At 43.4% G+C, this 19,178-nt stretch overlaps 1 protein-coding gene across 1 annotated transcript in view; it reads left to right on the top strand.

Moving 5' to 3' along the window:
• The first annotated feature begins 278 nt into the window (after positions 1 to 278).
• Positions 279 to 19,178, top strand: part of WWTR1 (WW domain containing transcription regulator 1) — a 147,853-nt gene continuing 128,953 nt past the window's right edge. Inside the window, exons 1-2 of the mRNA XM_047784445.1 lie at positions 279 to 558; positions 988 to 1,421. Coding sequence (XP_047640401.1) covers positions 991 to 1,421 — 431 coding nt within the window. The 5' untranslated portion in view covers positions 279 to 558; positions 988 to 990. The remainder of the gene's footprint in view (positions 559 to 987; positions 1,422 to 19,178) is intronic.

Genomic DNA, 19,178 nt, shown 5'->3' with positions numbered 1-19,178 from the left:
TCCCTTTGATCCCGCCCCAAGTCCATGGTAAACTCAAAGGAATGCAGATCCAGGGCTCCGCGGGAGAGGTCCGCGCGACCAGGAGGAGTGGGTGGGGGGTACCCGGCTCCTCTTACCCTGCAAAGTACCCAGCAAGCCCAGGGTTTTCTGCAGCCGGGGTGGAAAGAGGAGGAGGAAGGGGAGGGACGAGCGGGGGCAGGCAGCCTCTGGACTTGGAGGTCATGCATAATTCAACAGCTCAACTTTCGGGCCCGCCTCTTTCCTGGGAGTGGGAGTTTGCTCCAAACTTTGTTTATGGGACAGTCGGGGATCCGCGGCAGCCGCTTAGTCTGCTTCACCTCCGCCTCCTCACGGAGCGCGAGCGCCTGAGGCCAGTTCGGGGGATGTGAGAGCCGAAGCCCCTAGGCTGCCAGGCACCGAGTTGGGTCGGAATTTGCCAGCCGGGCCCCGGCTCCAGCCCTGCAAGTTCGGAACGCACCCGAGTGACCCAGGCCCGACTGCGGTTCGGGCGGAACGGCGGCCGCCGCACGCCCAGACTCGGCTTCTCTGCGCGCCCAGGTAGTGCCCGCTGGCGCGCGCCCGTTCACCCGGCACCACTCCAGGGCGCTTGGCTCCTCGGGTTCCGGAGGCGAGATATCTCGGAGTTGGCTCGGTGGAAACTTTTTTGGGGGGCTGCCTGCCCTGGAAAGTTTCGACCTGTCCTTTGCCACTAGCAGTTCAGCCGCGTCTCCAGGGCAGTTAACTTCCAGCAGTGCCCTCCCCTCCTTTTCCTGGTAACTTCTGGGCTTCAAGAAAGTTGCATAATTCTCGAGGCTAGAAGGGACCCCTCCCCCATCCGGCTGGTCTTACTGATGGGTGTCTGGGGTCTCGAGGAGGACCCCTATGTGTCTCCTTTCTTTTCTTTTGATTCTACCCCCGCTCCCGCCCTGTACCCCTTTCTTCAACCTTACATAAAAAAGGCTAATCCTACTTCTTTTCTCCTTGCAGAAGATGAATCCGGCCTCGGCACCCCCTCCGCTCCCGCCACCCGGGCAGCAAGTGATCCACGTCACTCAAGACCTAGACACGGACCTGGAAGCCCTCTTCAACTCCGTGATGAACCCCAAGCCCAGCTCTTGGCGGAAGAAGATCCTGCCTGAGTCGTTCTTCAAGGAGCCTGACTCCGGCTCGCACTCGCGCCAGTCGAGTACCGACTCGTCCGGTGGCCACCCCGGGCCCCGGCTGGCCGGTGGCGCCCAGCACGTCCGCTCGCATTCGTCGCCCGCTTCTCTGCAGCTGGGCACTGGCGCGGGTGCTGCTGGCAACCCGGCGCAGCAGCACGCGCACCTCCGCCAGCAGTCCTATGACGTGACCGACGAGCTGCCCCTGCCCCCCGGCTGGGAGATGACCTTCACGGCCACTGGCCAGAGATACTTCCTCAAGTAAGTAAGCCTGGAGCTAGGGGGGACACAGAGTGATGATACTTAGCCCACCCACGCTCGTTCTTGTGCGTGTGCGTGCGTGTGTGCGTGTGTGTGAAATGAGTGCCCTTCCACGGTTTTTTCCCCAGAGATCTGGGAAGCTGAAAGTAGGGAGTGAATCTCTGGGTATTGGAATTGTAAGAGATCAACTTGTAAGGGTCTGGTGAAGGTCTTACAGAGTCCTGGAAGTCACAAGAGATTCAGGACATGGAGATTCTTCAAAGTAGGAGTTAAAAAAAGTGCTTTTTGGAGGATTCTCATGAAACACATAGGTGACTATCCTTGAATCTGGAGTACCTATGCAGATTGCTGGACCCAAGCTCTAATCCATTCCCTCCCCCCTCTAATCAGATAATTCAGAGCCTGGTCCATTGGGTTCGTGACACAAATGTAAACGCCAGAAAAGTTCTGAGGCTTGGGGAGGAGAGGGACTCTTCTTAATGTAGGGGTCTGCAGCCTCTCCATTCTTGGGAAAAGCAAGCTGGAAAAGTGAACACTGCCCAGTAGGCCTTACTGCTTCCAGCTGGGTGACATAATGACCACACAGCACCTCTGATGTAATTAGGAACTGCTTGGTGAAGTAGTTGTGGGCTGGACAAATCAATTGTGTGGAAATTGGGTCAGGAGTTTTATTATGTGGCACTTGGTAACCTAAAATACCATCTCATCAGGAGCCTGCTTTTTCATTCTTCCCTTCACATTGTTCCAGCTTTTTGGTTTAATGAATTTGGAATTATACTGTATAGGAAAATACATTCACAGGCATAAAGAAGATTATTTCAATTGTGGCGCCCTAAAAAGTTCTATTTTGGAGGAGGAACCAAGCTGGAACTTGAAATGTAACCAGTGAGGTCATGAGGGGTCAGGCTATCTATGGCCTCCCTGAAAGTGTTTCGGCTCAACCACTTCATTCAGGATTGCCTGCACTGGCTGGCTGTTCACTGCCATGGAGGGACACTCCTTCTCAGAACTTGGCTTAGAGTTTGTTTTAAAGCCCATATTTCTTCGACTGAGTAGCCTTAGTTTAAAAGTTAAGATGTTATGTGCTATTTAAAAAAGATCATCAAGCCTTTGTTTGGTGCTAATATTTGATACTTTGATTGTTATGAGAGGACCCTAATAACAAATACCCGGTGATGAAAAAGGCTTATAATAGCCAATTCTTTGACTCATACTGGTGACCAGTTATTCCCCATCCCAAAGCCATTGACATCCTGTGCAAGGAGGAGTTCTTCTTTTGTTTCTGGGGTTGATGCAGTGCTGAAAAAAAAGCACTTGTCCTGAAAGAGATTTGATGGTAATTTTATTTCTCAGTTGGTCTTCTCCTGGTGATTGAGTGATAGTGTGAACATATATTCAGTGCTTTGATTTCTAAATGGGTGGTGGAATTTAAGTATGTGATGTAATATCATGACATTTTTCTAAGTGTGATGGTATTGTTCTAAAGGATGGTGTTAGTTTATATACTATATAAAGGTCCAAAATAGCATCTTATATTAAATTTACTTGGGTAAATGTAGTTATGAATATTCTATTGTGACTTTTATAGAAATGGACTTAGTAATAAATGCAAATAGAAAACGACCTAGTCACTTATAATAATTTTGGAGGATATTTTTGGTTGCAAATGATTTTTGAACGGTGTTTATAAATATGCAGGCACAAATATATATAATATATGATTAGTATAACTGGTTTTTAAAAGTATGACATAAGTGCCAGGTTTACCTGACATCTGAGGAAGCTAGGAGGAAAAGATTCCTAAACAAATGCAAAGCAAGAGAATTCCTTTTTATACATATGTTTTGAATGACTGGAGTAGTTAAAAACTAGGTTTGTGAAACTAGGTTAAAAATGGAAGTTCCGGAGTTCCCGTCGTGGCGCAGTGGTTAACGAATCCGACTAGGAACCATGAGGTTGCGGGTTCGGTCCCTGGCCTTGCTCAGTGGGTTAACGATCCGGCGTTGCCGTGAGCTGTGGTGTAGGTTGCAGACGCGGCTCGGATCCCGCGTTGCTGTGGCTCTGGCGTAGGCCGGTGGCTACAGCTCCGATTCAACCCCTAGCCTGGGAACCTCCATATGCTGCGGGAGCGGTCCAAGAAATAGCAACAACAACAACAACAACAAAAAAGACAAAAGACAAAAAAAAAAATGGAAGTTCCCATTGTGGCTCAGTGGGTTATGGATCCGAGGTAGTCTCCATGAGGATGTGGGTTCCATCCCTGTCCTTGCTCAGTGGGTTAAGATTCTGGCCTTGCAGCAAGCTACGGTGTAGGTTGCAGATCGGTGTTGCTGTGGCTGTGTAGACCTGCAGCTGCAGCTCTGATTTGACCCCCTAGCCCGAGAACTTCCATATGTGGCAGGTGTGGCCATAAAAAGAAAAAGAAAAACAAACAAATAAATAACCAAAAATGGAAGTTAGCCTTGGGTTTAGAGAAAGTTGATATGATCCATCTGCCTCATACCCCCAACTAAACCACTCCTCAGTCCAAAGCTAGATTTGTCTTCCTTTCACTTTGAATAGGCATTGAGGACAACAGCTGGAAAAACGTATAGGTAGTAGGCCTGTAGGCCTGATCTGATGCTATCCCTGGAAATTTTTTGGCCAAAGAGCTGAGGAAATTTAAGAAATGAAGTCATTGTGACTATTGTCTTAGAAGATAGGCAATCTGCCAGGAGTTCTCTGAGTTTCTTTTGGAATCTTGTTTTAAAGTTGGAATAAGGTAAATGTTATATGCCACACTTTGTTACACAGCCTCAAAAGGCAGTGTATTTTGGTGGATTTAAGTAGAAGCTTGGATAATGATGGCAACTGACCCTGAATTAATTTTCATGAAATCTACTCATGGCTTTGCCCCATCATCTGTGAAATGGGGCTAGCAGTAGAATCCTATTTTTGATTCTGTGAGGAATGGAGGGCTTTATCAGTCAGAAGTCAAAGTATTTTATAATTGACAAGGTCATTTTTTGTGGGGATTGGGGGAAGCTAGAAAACTGAGTCAAGGGAAGGGTGACCGAGTGACTTTGGGAAAGTCATGTGATTATTTAGTGGTGGACCCTGGACTGGCCTTCTAATCTGTTGCCAGCGGAAAAGGGGATTTTCTGTTTTCCCCACTCCCACCTTTATGCCCATGTCTCTTCCCCAGGTAATCCAAAGCCTGTTCATCTAAGAAGCGTTTTGTCATTTTTCTCGGATAAGATTATTCCTAGGTATGTGATATAATCACTTTCTAGTACCTCTTAAAGAACACTTTTTCTAAGTGTTCACTCCTTTCCTGTGATGTTAGAGTAAGATTTAACAAATAGGGAGGATTGAATATTAAAACTTATGACCTCTGAAAACAACTACTTTGTTCCTGCTGTCCCCTGCAGCTCATAAATCAGGCTAGTGTGTGTAGGTTTAGGCTTTTAGCAGCTGGCACACAGATTTTGAGCATTGATCAAGCAAAAGTTTAAAAAATTTCTGGTTGCAAATGAAATACGTATTTAGTGTACATAGACCAGAAAATAGAGACTTATAAAGAAGAAAATGATCTGACTTCAGTAGATCTTTGCGTTCTTGTAGAAAACTTAATTGAATAACATTCTATAAGAAAAAAAATTTTTGGAGTTCCCGTCCTGTTTCAGTGGTTAACGAACCTGAGTAGGAACCATGAGGTTTCGGGTTCGATCCCTGGCCTCAATCAGTGGGTTAAGGATCCAGTGTTGCCATGAACTGTGGTGTAGGTTGCAGACGTGGCTCAGATCATACGTTGCTGTGGCTGTGGCATAGGCTGGTGGCTACAGCTCTGATTGGACCCCTAGCCTTGAAACCTCTGTATGCCATGTGTGCGGCCCTAGAAAAAGAAAAAAAAAAAAAAGAAAGAAAAAAATATTTTAGAGTTCCCACTGTGGTACAGTGGGATTGGAGGTGTCTTGGGAGTGCTGGGATCCAGGCTTAACAGTGGGTTAAGGATCCAGTGTTGCTGCAGCTTCTGCTTAGGTTGCAGCTGCGGCTTAGGTTGCAACTGTGGGTCGGATCTGATCCCTGGCTTGGGAACTGCATAAGTTTCAGGGTGGCCGGAAAAAAAAAAAAAAGACAAGAGATTTCCCACTTTTCAATAAAATTCCAATAACTTTTGCATGTCACTCTCAATTTTTAGTAATAATTTTAATGTTAACTTTTCTGAAATGTATGGTAGAAAGTTATTTTTATCAAAGTGATCTATATACTTGGTAACAAATCCAACAAGACAGAAGACTTTTGTTGGAAAACAGTGGTTTCCTTCACCTTCTCAAGGCTCACAGAGGGAACCTTTTATTTATTTTTTTAAATCTGTTTCTGTATGTAAGTCTTAGATTGCTACCTCCTTAACCCTAAGTAATGTGCTTTTACCACTGATTTTTGAGTTACCAATTTTTAACTCTTGATCAGAAAGTGAAAAGTAGAGCTCCTTAGATTGTTTTTTCTTCCTCTCCCAAATTTGATATTTATATTATTTGATATTTATATTATATAATTTTTAGTTTGCCTGTTAGGTTATCTTTGTTGTTTTTTGGTAACTTTTGACAGTATTTCCACATTTTGTAAGTCAGGAGGTTTGGGTGGCTATCAGTAGCACAATTTGCTTTTTGTCAGTGACACCTTAACGTTCCAAAGCTTTGAATTCATAACCAATAAAGGTTTGTGCTTTGTCCCCAAATTGACTTTTTGTTTTGTAAATTATTCTTGAAGTTGAAAAACTGTGGGCATCATTTAATATACTTTTACTGCCTATATGTTAAGATTGGATCTTAGGGAGTTCCTGTTGTGACTCAGTGGGTTAAGAACCCAACTGGTATCTATGAGGATGCGGGCTCGATCCCTGGCCTTGCTCAGCGGGTTAAGGATCCATGGTGGCCACAATCCCTGGTGTAGGTTGCAGGTGCAGTTTAGATACAATCTGGTGTTGGTGTTCTTGTGGCTGTGGCATAGGCCTACAGCTGCTGCTCCGACTTGACCCCTAGCCCAGGAACTTCCATAAAAAGATAAACAAACAAACAAGATGGGATCTTAGACTTGCACGTGGGGTCTGCTATCAGGACTCCTGGGCTGCTCAGAGGAGGCTATCTCCAGCATCAAAGTCAAATGAGTTGTTTTTCACTCTTCATCATTGTTTAAATTTGTCACCTTTTAGTTTCTTCATATTTGGCCTTGACCTTCTTAAACATATTTTGTCTAACATTTCTAATTGCCTTTTGGATTTTATATATTATTTGCCTTTATTATAGTCTCAAAAATTTCCTATACTCTCAATTCCCCTGGTTCTATCAGTTCTCTCCTTTCCTAAGCTTTTATGTCCAGATTCTTTCATTTTTCTCTTCCATTCTGGTTGCTCTCTAGGCCTACTATAGAGCTTTCATCCTAGGACTTCTCTTTACTTCTTTCCATGGCTGAAAGGGCTGTTTGTCTGCCTCTTTTTGGGTTATGCTGTCCTTTTACTGCAGTACATATTTGAGTAGCTTCTTAAGAAATGTTTGTGGGAGGTAAATTTTTCAAATCTTTTCAATTAGAAAGCATTGAAAAGCATTTTAAAAGTAGTTTTAAGTTTATTTTTCTTTTTTAAATTTTTTTAAAGATTTTTATTTTTTCTTAAATAAGAACTGACTGGCTCTTTTTTTTTTTTTTTTTTTTCCTGTTTACCTTTGGATAACTGTATAATGTAGTTGTTTTCACAAAGGGCCTCTTGTCATTCTGGAAAATTGCCTGCTGCCTCAGTTTCCTTGACTGTAAAATGAGGTCAGTAATACCTATTTCATGGTATTCTGAAAGATTAGATAAAATATTTGAAGTGTCTGGCACATAGTAGATTCTCAGTGCAAGTTTGTTCTTGCCTTCCCTTGCCTCTCTCCCCACATTCAGTCGCTCTCTGCCTGGCCAAAATCAGATGTAGAGACTTTGGTAGTGAGAGAAACTAATTTTGACTCTCAGGTATAGCTATGGCTCTGACTGACAGCCTGGATCTGGAATTGCAAACTGGTTTTTAAAATTTTGAATAAGGGAAGTTCCTGTTGTGGCTCAGTGGTTAACGAATCTGACTAGGAACCATGAGGTTGCAGGTTCCATCCCTGGCCTTGCTCAGTGGATTAAGGATTTGGTGTTGCTGTGAGCTGTGGTGTAGGTTGCAGATGCGGCTTGGATCCTGAGTTGCTGTGGCTCTGGCGTATGCCGATAGCTACAGCTCCTATTGGACCCCTAGCCTGGGAACCTCCATATGCCACAGGTGCGGCCCTGAAAAGACAAAAGACAAAATAAACAAATAAATAAATAACCACAATATCGGAGTTCCTGTTGTGGCTCAGTAGTTAATGAATCTGACTAGGAACCATGAGGTTTCAGGCTTGATCCCTGGCCTTGCTCAGTGGGTTAAGAATCTGGCATTGCCCTGAGCTGTGATGTAGATCACAGATTCGGCTTGGATCTGGCGTTGCTGTGGCTATGACGTAGGCCGGTGGCTACAGTTCCTATTGGACCCCCAGCCTGGGAACATTCATATGCTGCTGGTGTGGCCCTAGAAAAGCCAAAAAAAAAAAAAAAAAATTTAGTAAGGGCCGAGAGTCCATTTTTCTGTTAAAAAGCCAAAATAGGTGTGTCCATCACAGATGCCCTTTTGCTTCAGCATCTTGGACAGAAGATATCCGTCCCCTTCCAAGGAGGGTCAACTTTCTTCCTTTTTGACCACTCCTGAAGCAAGTGGAAATTTCCTGCCCAGGGATCGAACCATGTTACAACAGTTCCCGGAGCCACAGCAGTGACAGCACTGGATCCTTAACTGCTAGGCCACCAGTAAACTCTGGCTTTCTGATATTTGGTATCTGGTTGTAGCTGTTAGTTGAGCTGATTTTGTGCGTGGGAAGGAAAAGGAGCTGGGGTGGGATTGAGAGGGGGGTAGAGATAAGGAAGGGAGGTAATTGACATTTGTTGACAACCTCCTCTGTGCCAGAGGTGGCAGAGAGCTGAGTCATTGCTTCCCAATGATACAGGGCAGGGATTCCCCAAGGAGCACACTCCTGACACATGTGAATGGAAACTTTATTCCTCACCCTAGGTGTTTTCATGTGCATTCTTTATTTTAACCTTCACGGTGACCTGTGATCAGTATGTATTATTATTTCATTTTACTGCTGAAGAAACTGAGGCACAAGTGAGGCTGAGTAAATTAGCCCCTGGTCACATAACAGGTGAGTGGCAATAGATGGGAATCGAGTCATGTGATTCTCAAACCTGTACCTGGCCTGCCCTTATACATGGCCTGCCTCATGCCAATTACCGGCCCATTATTAGGTATCCTTGGTGACCAGATAACTTTGGAGTGGTGGGCAGAGCATTCGAGTTTGCTTCTAAACTCAGCTTGGGTGATCACATTTGGAGCTCTCAGGGAGTTCTGGTCATGGCTCAGTGGAAGCAAATCTGGCTAGCATTCATGAGGACACAGGTTCAATCCCTGGCCTCGCTCAGTGGGTTAAGGATCTGGCATTACCATGAACTGTGGTGTAGGTCACAGACAAGGTGTGGATCTGACATTGCTGTGGCTCTGATGTAGGTCAGCGGCTACAGCACTGATTCAACCCCTAGCCAGGGAACTGCCATATGCTGAGGGTATGGGCCTAAAAAGACAAAATAAATAAATAAATAAATAAATAAAATAATTGGAGCTCTCAGTGCTGGAGAGAAAGATGATGCTGTTGAAACAAACAAACCAGAAATGGATAGTATACACACAGTACCTACTTATGTTTTAATCTCATTGAGATTTCACCATTAATAAATCCATATCATTCTATAGGGAACACAGATATTGACCAATTTATGTCAGGTTGCTGAGGACTCATTAAGAGAGTTAATTAGATAATGTTAGTAAAGTACCTTCAAAAAGGTTGCTTCTTGGAGCAGTTCCCATCGTGGCTTAGTGGTTAATGAATCCGACAAGGAACCATGAGGTTGCGGGTTCGTTCCCTGGCCTTGCTCAGCAGGTTAAGGATCCAGCGTTGCCATGAGCTGTGGTGTAGGCCACAGATGCAGCTCTGATGGTGTGTTGCTGTGGCTGTGGCGTAGGCCAGCAGCAACAGCTCTGTTTAGATCCCTAGCTTGGGAACCTCTATATGCCTCGGGTGCTGCCCTAAAAAGACCAAAAGAAAAGGGTACTTCTCATTGTCTTTATAATTACAGAGATTGATTAGAAACAAATTGCTTAAAGGGTTGAGTCAGTCTCAATTTTTATTTGTTGACAAATTAAGACTTGTAGGAATTACACCCTTATGTATCATTCCCACCTTTCCCTTCCTCCCTCAATGAAATGTTTAACCACAGGAGAGGGTGATGGAGGTAAAAGAATCTACCAATCCAGGTGATTTTTTTTTTTTTTAAGAGAGGTTTAGAAGGCTGAGGGCTGAACTAATCAACTTATTATTGAAGAACAAATGCTGAGGGGGTGGCCCTTCTGCTAGCTTGTGGGGGACAATGAATGTTTTAGGACATTGGAATATCAGTAATGTTTTACAAAGTGTATTCCTTGGAACTCTAGTCATTCAGACACTTTGTGAACAAAGGGTTCCTGGACCAATAGATTTGGGACATGTTGCATGCTCTGTCCCTCTCTTGGAATTTCACAATAGACATTAAAGACTCCAAAGTTACTTCTTACAAAACTAGTTTATTTTTAAGCCAATGTTTCACAAGTGTATTTGATTTTTGAACATTTTTATTCCAACTATCATCTTTTACCATCCACCCAAGAATGTTTTAATAGACCACACTTTGGGAAACCTTTTTGTGATCTTCGCTATTACTCTGCTAGTTGAGAGTTTCATGTTTAAATCAAGTCACAGTTTTTCTTTTTGCTGTGCTTTGTGTATAGGTTTTGTTTTCATTTAGATTTCTTTTATTTATTTATTTTTTTAAAAAATTTATGGCCACACCCGCGGCACATGGAAGTTCCCGGGCCAGGGATTGAATCTGAGGCACAGCTGTGCATAGTCCTTTAACCCACTGCACTGGGCCAGGACCTGAGCTGCTGCAGTTGGATTCTTAACCCACTGCACCATGGCTGGGATGCCTATATTTCCTGATTTAATAGTCAGTTACCATTGCTTAGAGATAAGAAATGGTCCTAAATATCAGACAGATGGCATGTAACACACAAACCTCAATAGTTATGGCCCAGTATCATAATCCTGATTTTATTTTATTTTAGTTTTGTATTTTTGCCTTTTCTAGGGTCACTCCCACAGCATATGGAGGTTCCCAGGCTAGGGGTCTAATCAGAACTGTTGCCACCAGCCTACACTAGAGCCACAGCAACTCGGGATCTGAGTCGCGTCTGCCAGCTACACCACAGCTCGTGGCAATGCCGGATCCTTTACCCGCTGAGCAAGGGCAGGGATGGAACCCGCGACCTCATGGTTCCTAGTGGGATTCATTAACCACTGTGCCACGATGGGAACTCCAATCCTGATTTTATTTTAGAAAGTATGTGTGTGTGAGTGTGTGTCTGTCTGTGTGGTAGAGGGATATATACCAAAATGTTTTCTTTGATGGTCATTCCTGGGATTATGGAGATTTTTCTGGTCTGCTTTCTGCCTTTCGGTATGTTCCATATGTCATACAATAAACACTTATTTCTAAATCTGGGGGGAGGGAGGAGTTATAAAAATCACAGGAGAAAGAAAGCAAAGAAGCAAGAGAAGATTTGGGTAGGTGTGTGGGACGAGGGGGAATCTCATAGCCATAACTCAGTAACTGAAGCCTGGAGCTTACGTTACTAAAGAGATCCTCTTTGGGAGCTGCTTGTATTTTTCTTATTTTGGGTTATTTTCTTTAGAAATGAACTGACACACTAATGCTAAAATTGTAAACCAAGAACTCTCCATAAAAGTCACATCAGGATAAGAAGTAGATTTAATGGCAGATCTTCTGGATTTCCCTCAACATATTTATTAGCATGCATTCTTCCTGGACTTCTAGCTTCTGTTTAAAGTTATTATTTTTTTGCTTTTTAGGGCTACATGTGCACCATATGGATGTTACCAGGGTAGGGGTCTAATCGGAGCTGCATCTGCCGCAGCCACGGCAAGGCTGAATCTGAGCCAAGTCTGTGACCTACACCACAGCTCATGGCAATGCTGGATCCTTAACACTGAGCAAGGCTAGGGATTGAACCCGTGTCCTTATGGATACTAGTTGGCTTTGTTACTGCTGAGCTATGACAAAAACTCCTATTTAATGATATTTTATCAAGGCATTGCAGAAGATAAAGGAAAAAATGATGTTCTCTGTTCTCTGTTAGATGAAGTAAAATCGGGAATATAAGTGAATGCTTAGCACCTTGCCTGGCACAGTGAGCACCCCTGAAAGTTTACTCATTCCTGTTCTTGTTCCTGGTTGAGAAGATGATGGGGGCAGCACTCTCCCAGGACCTTGCCTTTGTACCATCCTAAAGATCTTTAGCTTTTTTTTTTTTTTAACATTTACAACAAAAAATCATTGCCCAGATGGACATTAATCCCTCACCCCGTGTGACTCAGTTTATGGGAAGAAAAGGGCAAAGAAACCATGAGTCTTATGGGACATTTCCACCCTTAAGACCCCTATTGGACAAGGACTGATAGAGGTAATTGATCAAGGCCGATGGGAGAAAACCACATCTTTCTGGACCCCACGTTGGTACCCCCCACCTTTAAGGGATACAAAACCCTATAAGACAATAGAGAGCTGGGGCTCTTCTCCCAAATCCCAGGAGCCCTGGGGGCTATTTGCTTTCCTGTAATAAAGACTTTGTTTGCTTGAAAAAAAAAATTGACTTCTTGTACTCTAGCACCATGAGCTATGCTGAAGGGGAAAAGTTTTGGCAGATTTTCTGATCTCAGGCAGATGACAGTCTTAGCTGGAGAGACATGGGGAATCCAGACAAAACTAGGCTAATAGCCCCCTTCTGACCTGTATGCAGCTGCTCTCCTGGGTAGGAAGCTCTTTGAGGTGTGTCACAATAAAGCAGTCATTTCTATTATGGTTACAGGTCTGAAACTTGCAGCCGGGCAGAACGTCCTTTGGTTTCTCTCATTGGCTCCACTCCTTCTGGCATCAGGAACTTGGCACAAGCTGTTGCCTGTGCCTGGAACATTTATTTCCCCGCTTAGGTTAACGCCTACACTACCTTCAGGCATCAGCTTAGGTGCCAGCCCTGCAGGAGGTTTTCCCTGACTCAGAGCCCTTGTGCTGGCTTAGATGCTTCTGCTGGGCTCTCCCATAGCCCTCTGTGTCTCACCACACACAGCACTGCTGCTCTAGTACTGTTGACCTGTTTCTATTTCCCATGACACTGTAACCTCTATGAGGGCAAGAGTGATGTTTTTCCTGCTTGTCATTGTGTAACCTGAGCACAGTTCCTGGCACATAAGGAAGGAATCCTGTAATATTTTCTTTTAAATCTTTGCAAGCTTGCACCCTGGAATTCTTCATAGGAATCTGCCATGTTCAGGAATGTAGTCTCATCATGTCTCTGCTCCCCTGGACTGAAAGTTTAGAATCCTAGGCCCATGTACTAAACACGGTGGAGAGGAAGATGGATGAAGGGTGAGTGTTCAGAGAAGTCTCTGTAAAGGTGGTTGGGCATCTATGGATTCTTCAGGAATGGAAACAGTGGAGGTAGGTGAGCAAAAGGGCCTTCAAGGAAAGAGGAAGAGAAGTGCAGAAGCAGAAATGCTAAGTGTCTGGCATTTGTTGTTGTTGTTGTTTTGCAATGCCCACAGCACTTAAAAGTTTCCAGGCCAGCTACTGAACCTGCACTACAGCAGCGATCTAAGCCCCCGCAGTGACAACACCAGATCCTTAAGCTACTGAGCTACACAGGAAGTCCTCTAAAGGTCTGTTTTTGAGGCCAAGGAGAACCTGACCTGATGGGGTTGAAGATAAGTGTTGGTTGGTACATGACCATGCATCCAACTGAGGCTTTAGAACTTTGCTAAGATGGGTATACCACCCTTTCACTAGAAAATGGCAACTTCCTCATCCTGTACTTTGAAGATCCAACAATCCTCGAGTTATCTGAATGTGGTGTAAGACCCCACCATTGTCCCCTATGTTGAGGTCTTCCTTGTTCTTCAGAGAACTAAGCATTTTATGCTAACTTGTGGGTCTGAAATGATAGTGCTTTCATAGCAAATCGTCCATCCGTCTGTCCATCTATATATAGATTCATCCATTGGTCATATGTTTTGATTTATATCCAATTCACTGTGCAGTTCGACCACAGTGGGTGGTCTTTGGTCTCCAAGTTAGTAGGATATGAGACTACCCTTGACTTAGGCCCATCCCCACTGAATCTGCCATTTTTGCCTGTAAGTGAACAACTTGCAAGTCCGGTTGTTCTCAGAATACACTTGTGGTTTTGGGTGAGGCTGATCAACTGGCCACAGATTCTGGAACCACAGTTAACCCACCAAAGCCCACCTAGACCCAGTCTCCTGAGGATGCCCAGCATGAGCAGCCTGTGGCCTCCCTCTTGGGTACACCCTTCCAAAACTCTTAGGGAATTCTACCAGGACCCTTTTCACATTCATTCACCATGCTGAATCACATATTAATGTTTTCAAATGGCTTTTTCAAATTAAAAATACAAAGGGGAGTTCTCGTCGTGGCTCAGTGGCTAACAAATCCGACTAGGAACCATGAGGTTGCGGGTTCAATCCTTGGCCTTGCTCAGTGGGTTGGGGATCCGGCATTGCCATGAGCTGTGGTGTAGGTCGCAGACATGGCTCGGATCTGGATCCCACGTTGCTGTGGCTGTGGTGTAGGCCTGCGGCTACAGCTCTGATTAGACCCCTAGCTTGGGAACTTCCATATGCCGAGGGTGTGGCCCTAGAAAAGACAAAAGACAAAAAATAAACAAAAAAAAACAAAGGAATTCTCTGATGGCCTAGTAGTTAAGGACTTGGCGTTGTGTCTGTTGTGCCTTGGGTTCAATCCCTGGCCCCGAAACTTCTGTGTGCCATGGGTGTGGCCGAAAAAAATTTAGAAAAATTTAAAAAAGTTTTAAAGTAGTTAATAAGTATATGTAAATGATAAAATTTTGAGTAATATCAAAGTGTATACTGTGAGAAGTCTCTCTACACCCTCCCCTAGTTCTCTGGTCCCCTCCCCAGAATACCAATCTTTTTTTTTTTTGTCTTTTCTGAGAAACTCTGTGTGAGTACAAGTATGCATATATATATAAATTAAATGTGTATTCCCACCTAGAAATACAGTACAAATGGTACACAGTCTTCTGTACCTTCCTTTTTTCACTTAGTATATCTTGGTATTCATTCCTCTTCTGTACATAAATATCTGCCTTATTTCTTTAAGAACCACATAGTATTCCGTTGTATGGAAGTACTATAAATTTCTTATACTAATCCCCCATTGTCAGACATTTAGGTTGTTTCTGACTTTACTTTTATTTATTTATTATTTTTTATGATTTTAATTTTTTCTGTTATAGTTGATTTACAGTATTCTGTCAGTTTCTACTGTACAGCAAAGTGACCCAGGCATACATGTATACATACATTCTTTTTCTCACATTATCCTCCATCGTGTTCCCTCACAAGTGACTGGATATAGTTCCCTGTGCTACACAGCAGGATCTCATTGCTTATCCACTCCAAATGCAATAGTTTGCATCTACTAACTCCAAACTCCCAGTCTATCCCACTCCCTCCCCCTCCTCCTTGGCAACAACAAGTCTGTTCTCCACTGACTTTGCTTTTAACTATAAAAATATTATTTGCTGAGTTCCCCTCATGGCGCAGTGGTTAACGAATCTGACTAGGAACCAATGAGGTTGCGGGTTCAATCCCTGCCCTTGCTCAGTGGGTTAACGATCCGGCGTTGCCGTGAGCTGTGGTGTAGGTTGCAGACGCGGCTCGGATCTTGCCTTGCTGTGGCTCTGGCGTAGGCCGGTGACTGCAGCTCCGATTCAACCCCTAGCCTGGGAACCTCCATATGCCACTGGAGCGGCCCAAGAAATGGCAAAAAGACAAAAAAAAAAAAAAAAATTTGCTCAGCCACTACTGGAGGGAGGAAAATGGAAAATAGATTCTTCTTATTTTTCTTGGATCCCTATTTAGAGACAACCATTATAAACACTTTATCCAAAGAATTCTTTGCACAAAAAGCAGAGAATCTCTGGGTCCTATATTTATTATCTCTCTAGCTTGTCTGTTAACTAATTTCGCTATCATCTACTGTTCTACTTATTAATCACTATACTTGTATACTTGTATACTTCCTATACAAGGGTGATAAATGCTGTGGTGAATGCACTGGCCAGTTAGATGGATGCCTGGCTAGTCAGAGTGAATGACGTATCGGTGTGAAGTAGCTGGTCAGGTACCTCAGTGCTGTGTGAAGTGTAGTCTGTGGATTGCCACCAGTGTGGGCTAATGTTATGGACCCATGATGAGCTAGATATGGAAGTCGAAAGTGTTTAGAAACTTTTATAGCAAAATAACATTGCTGTGACATCTAAGCACATGATCAGTGGGATTGCCTTGTGGAACAGGGTAGTTTGGGTACGTCAGAGTTTTGTGGTGAGTCATATGTGGCCTGAGCGGCCTATAAGCCATCCACAATGGGACCACATACTGATCTTGACAGATTGAAGATAAAAAACACTAGTCCTTTACCACAGATAGTTTGTTAAGAGCTGATCTGCTCCTTTCTCTCTCTCTTTTCTTTTTCAGCCGCACCCACAGCATGTGAAAGTTCCCCCACCAGGGATTGAATTTGAGCCATAGCTGTGACCTGTGCCATAACCTACTGTGCTGCAATGGGACTCCTATTCCTCTCTCTTAATTCAGTTTATCTATTAACCATTCATTTACCTACCTACCATTTTATTTTTCCATCCATCCTTACAACTATATTTTATGTTACCAACTAATCAATTAATCACACCTCTCATTAACTTAAGAATGATTGACCTAAGATGTTGAATAATGAATCTCAATATGGAAACAAATTCTATGGCACAAAGATTGTATATGATTTTTTTTCAGTACATAATATATCTCATCTTTGTGGCCCCCACGCTAACTCATTATTTTAAAAATTTGCTTTTCGGAGTTCCCTTCATGGCTCAGTGGTTAACGAACCCTACTTGGGTCCATGAGGACACGGGTTTGATCCTTGGCCTTGCTCAGTGGGTTAAGGATCTGGCGTTGCTGTGAGCTGTGGTGTAGGTTGCAGATGCAGGTTGTGGCTATGGTATAGGCCAGCAGCTGTAGCTCCGATTTGGCTCCTAGCCTGGGAACCTCCATATACCATGGATGTGGCCCTAAAAAGACAAAAAAAAAAAAAAATTAGCTTTGATAACACTTCAATTCTGAAGATAAATCCAAATTCTCTTCTTTTTTGTGACTAAGCTACCTGCAAGCATTGCTAGCTATAGACTCAGTAATGAAAACATGGTGACTGGAGAAAAATGCACATATTAGATTGTTTATTAAAAATATACATTTCTTGGGAATCCTTTGTGGCACCATGGAGTAAGGATCTGGCATTGTCACTGCAGCAGCTGCTGTTGCTGCTATGGCACAGGTTTTATTCCTGGCCCGGGAATTTCCACATGCTGCAGGTGAAGCTGAAATATATATATATGCACTTTGTGGTGGATTTTCTACAAATATTAAAATACTGAATATTTGTCTTTCCCCCAGTTTGTCCATGAAAAACCTTTCTTGGCTTAGGTGTTCACAGGTTGAGAAAGCAACTGTGATAATTCATCAGAAAGTAGAAAACACAGGCAAATGATAAACATAACTAAAATAGTGTAACTAAAATGAACAGACATTGCTGTTCATTTTACTGACTTTTACTGACTGTTTTACTGACTGACTGTTTTGCTGACTTGATTTTAATTTTGGTTATCTTTTTAACAGCTGGCTTTTTAACATAATTTTATCAAAAAATTAAAGCAGAACTGAAGGATATAAAGTGGAAAGTAAAAGTACTCCACCCTCTGGTTTTACTCAGATGGAACTACTGTTCACAATTGCATGCATATCTTCTAGGGATTTATTATGTATACACATGACCTCATTTATAATTGCATCAGTGGGTTGTTTTGGGATTATGGGAACCACAGCTTAGGTGGTCTTTGTTTCTGGTCGACCCTCACACAACCTCAGGACTGATACAGAAGTGGATTAAATTGTGGAGAACTCGATATGATGCTTGATGCAGAGGTCTGAGGGTGAGAAGCCTTGTTGGGGTAACTGTAGTTCAGGGACTGGGATTTGGCTTTGAGGTTCAGAAAACTGATATCCTTGGTGCTCCAAAACTGATGAGGTTTTCAAGGGCTGTCTGATGTAGGCTGTACTGGGATGAAATGGGAAGACATTTTAACCACAGTTTCACAATTAGCAAGCTGTGACTTGAATATTTTGCCACTCTGGCATGAAGGTACTCATGAGAGTGATTGAATCATGGGAACTTGCTTTGGAGGTGCTGGAAAAAGGGATGTGCAATTAGTCATTTGAGGGATAGTGAAATCATTTCAGAGATATTAGAGAGGTAAATTGAACAGAATTTGGTGATGGATTAGATAAGGCAGTGAGGAAAAGAGGTAAAATGGAAGATGCAGGTTGCTGGCTGTATGATGGTGGTGCTTCTAATTGTAACAAGCAAGGAGTTCCCTGGGGCTCAGTGGGTTAAGGATCTGGTGATGTCACTGTTGCAGCTCGGTTCGATCTCTATCCCTGGGACTTTCGCATGCTGTAGGTGTGACTAACCCCCACCCCTCTCCCCCCAAAAAATCAGAATAATTGTAACAAGCAGTACTGGAAGGCTTAGAAGAGGCAGTTTTAACTGTTGAGTTTGATATGAGTGTAAGCTATCCAAGGGGGAGATAACTATATCTACCTGTTATATTATCTATATAACTATAACTATATATATGTGTGTATTGTGTGTATATATTATTTTTTTTCTTTTTTTTCTTTTTTTTTGCTTTTTAGGGCCACACCCATGGCATATAGAAGTTCCCAGGCTAGAGGTCAAATCGGCGATGTACCTGTCAGCCTACGCCAAAGCCACAGCAACGCCAGATCTGAGCCCTGTCCTCGACCTACACGACAACTCATGGCAACACCAGATCCCCTACCCACTGAAAGAGGCCAGGGACTGAACCACATCCTCATGGATACTTGTCGGGTTTGTTACTGCTGAACCAAAATGGGAACTCCTTATATTATTATTCAAATTCAGGTGTGGATGAAATTCCTTAGATAGAGGTTGCAAATAGATTGAAAGAAAGGAAAAGTTCCATTAGACTTGGTAAAGGAGATGGATGAGAAACAACCAAAGATATCTATGAAGAAATCCAGAAAGTAGTGCCTGAAATTCAGGGAAGTTCAAGGAGGAAGGGTGTTCCTCAGAGGTCCAGGAAGATGAGAACTGAAAAATATGCAGTGAATGGTTTTTCCACTGAGGCCACTTTCTTAATCCCGAGTAGGGCATGGTCAGGGGCTTGGGGCATTAATTCTTATAAAGTAATTTTTGAAGAGGGAAAAATGATGCAAATAAGCATCCAAGGAGTTCCTGTTGTGGCACAGTGGAAACAAATCCAACTAGTATCCATGAGGATATGGGTTCGATACCTGGCCTCACTCAGTGGGTTGGGGATGTGGCATTGCTGTGAGCTGTGGTGTAGGCTGGCAGCTG

The sequence above is a fragment of the Phacochoerus africanus genome, chromosome 1, assembly GCF_016906955.1.
Source record: "Phacochoerus africanus isolate WHEZ1 chromosome 1, ROS_Pafr_v1, whole genome shotgun sequence".
Classification (NCBI taxonomy): Eukaryota; Metazoa; Chordata; class Mammalia; order Artiodactyla; family Suidae; genus Phacochoerus; species Phacochoerus africanus.
This window is presented reverse-complemented; position numbering and strand designations above follow the sequence as displayed.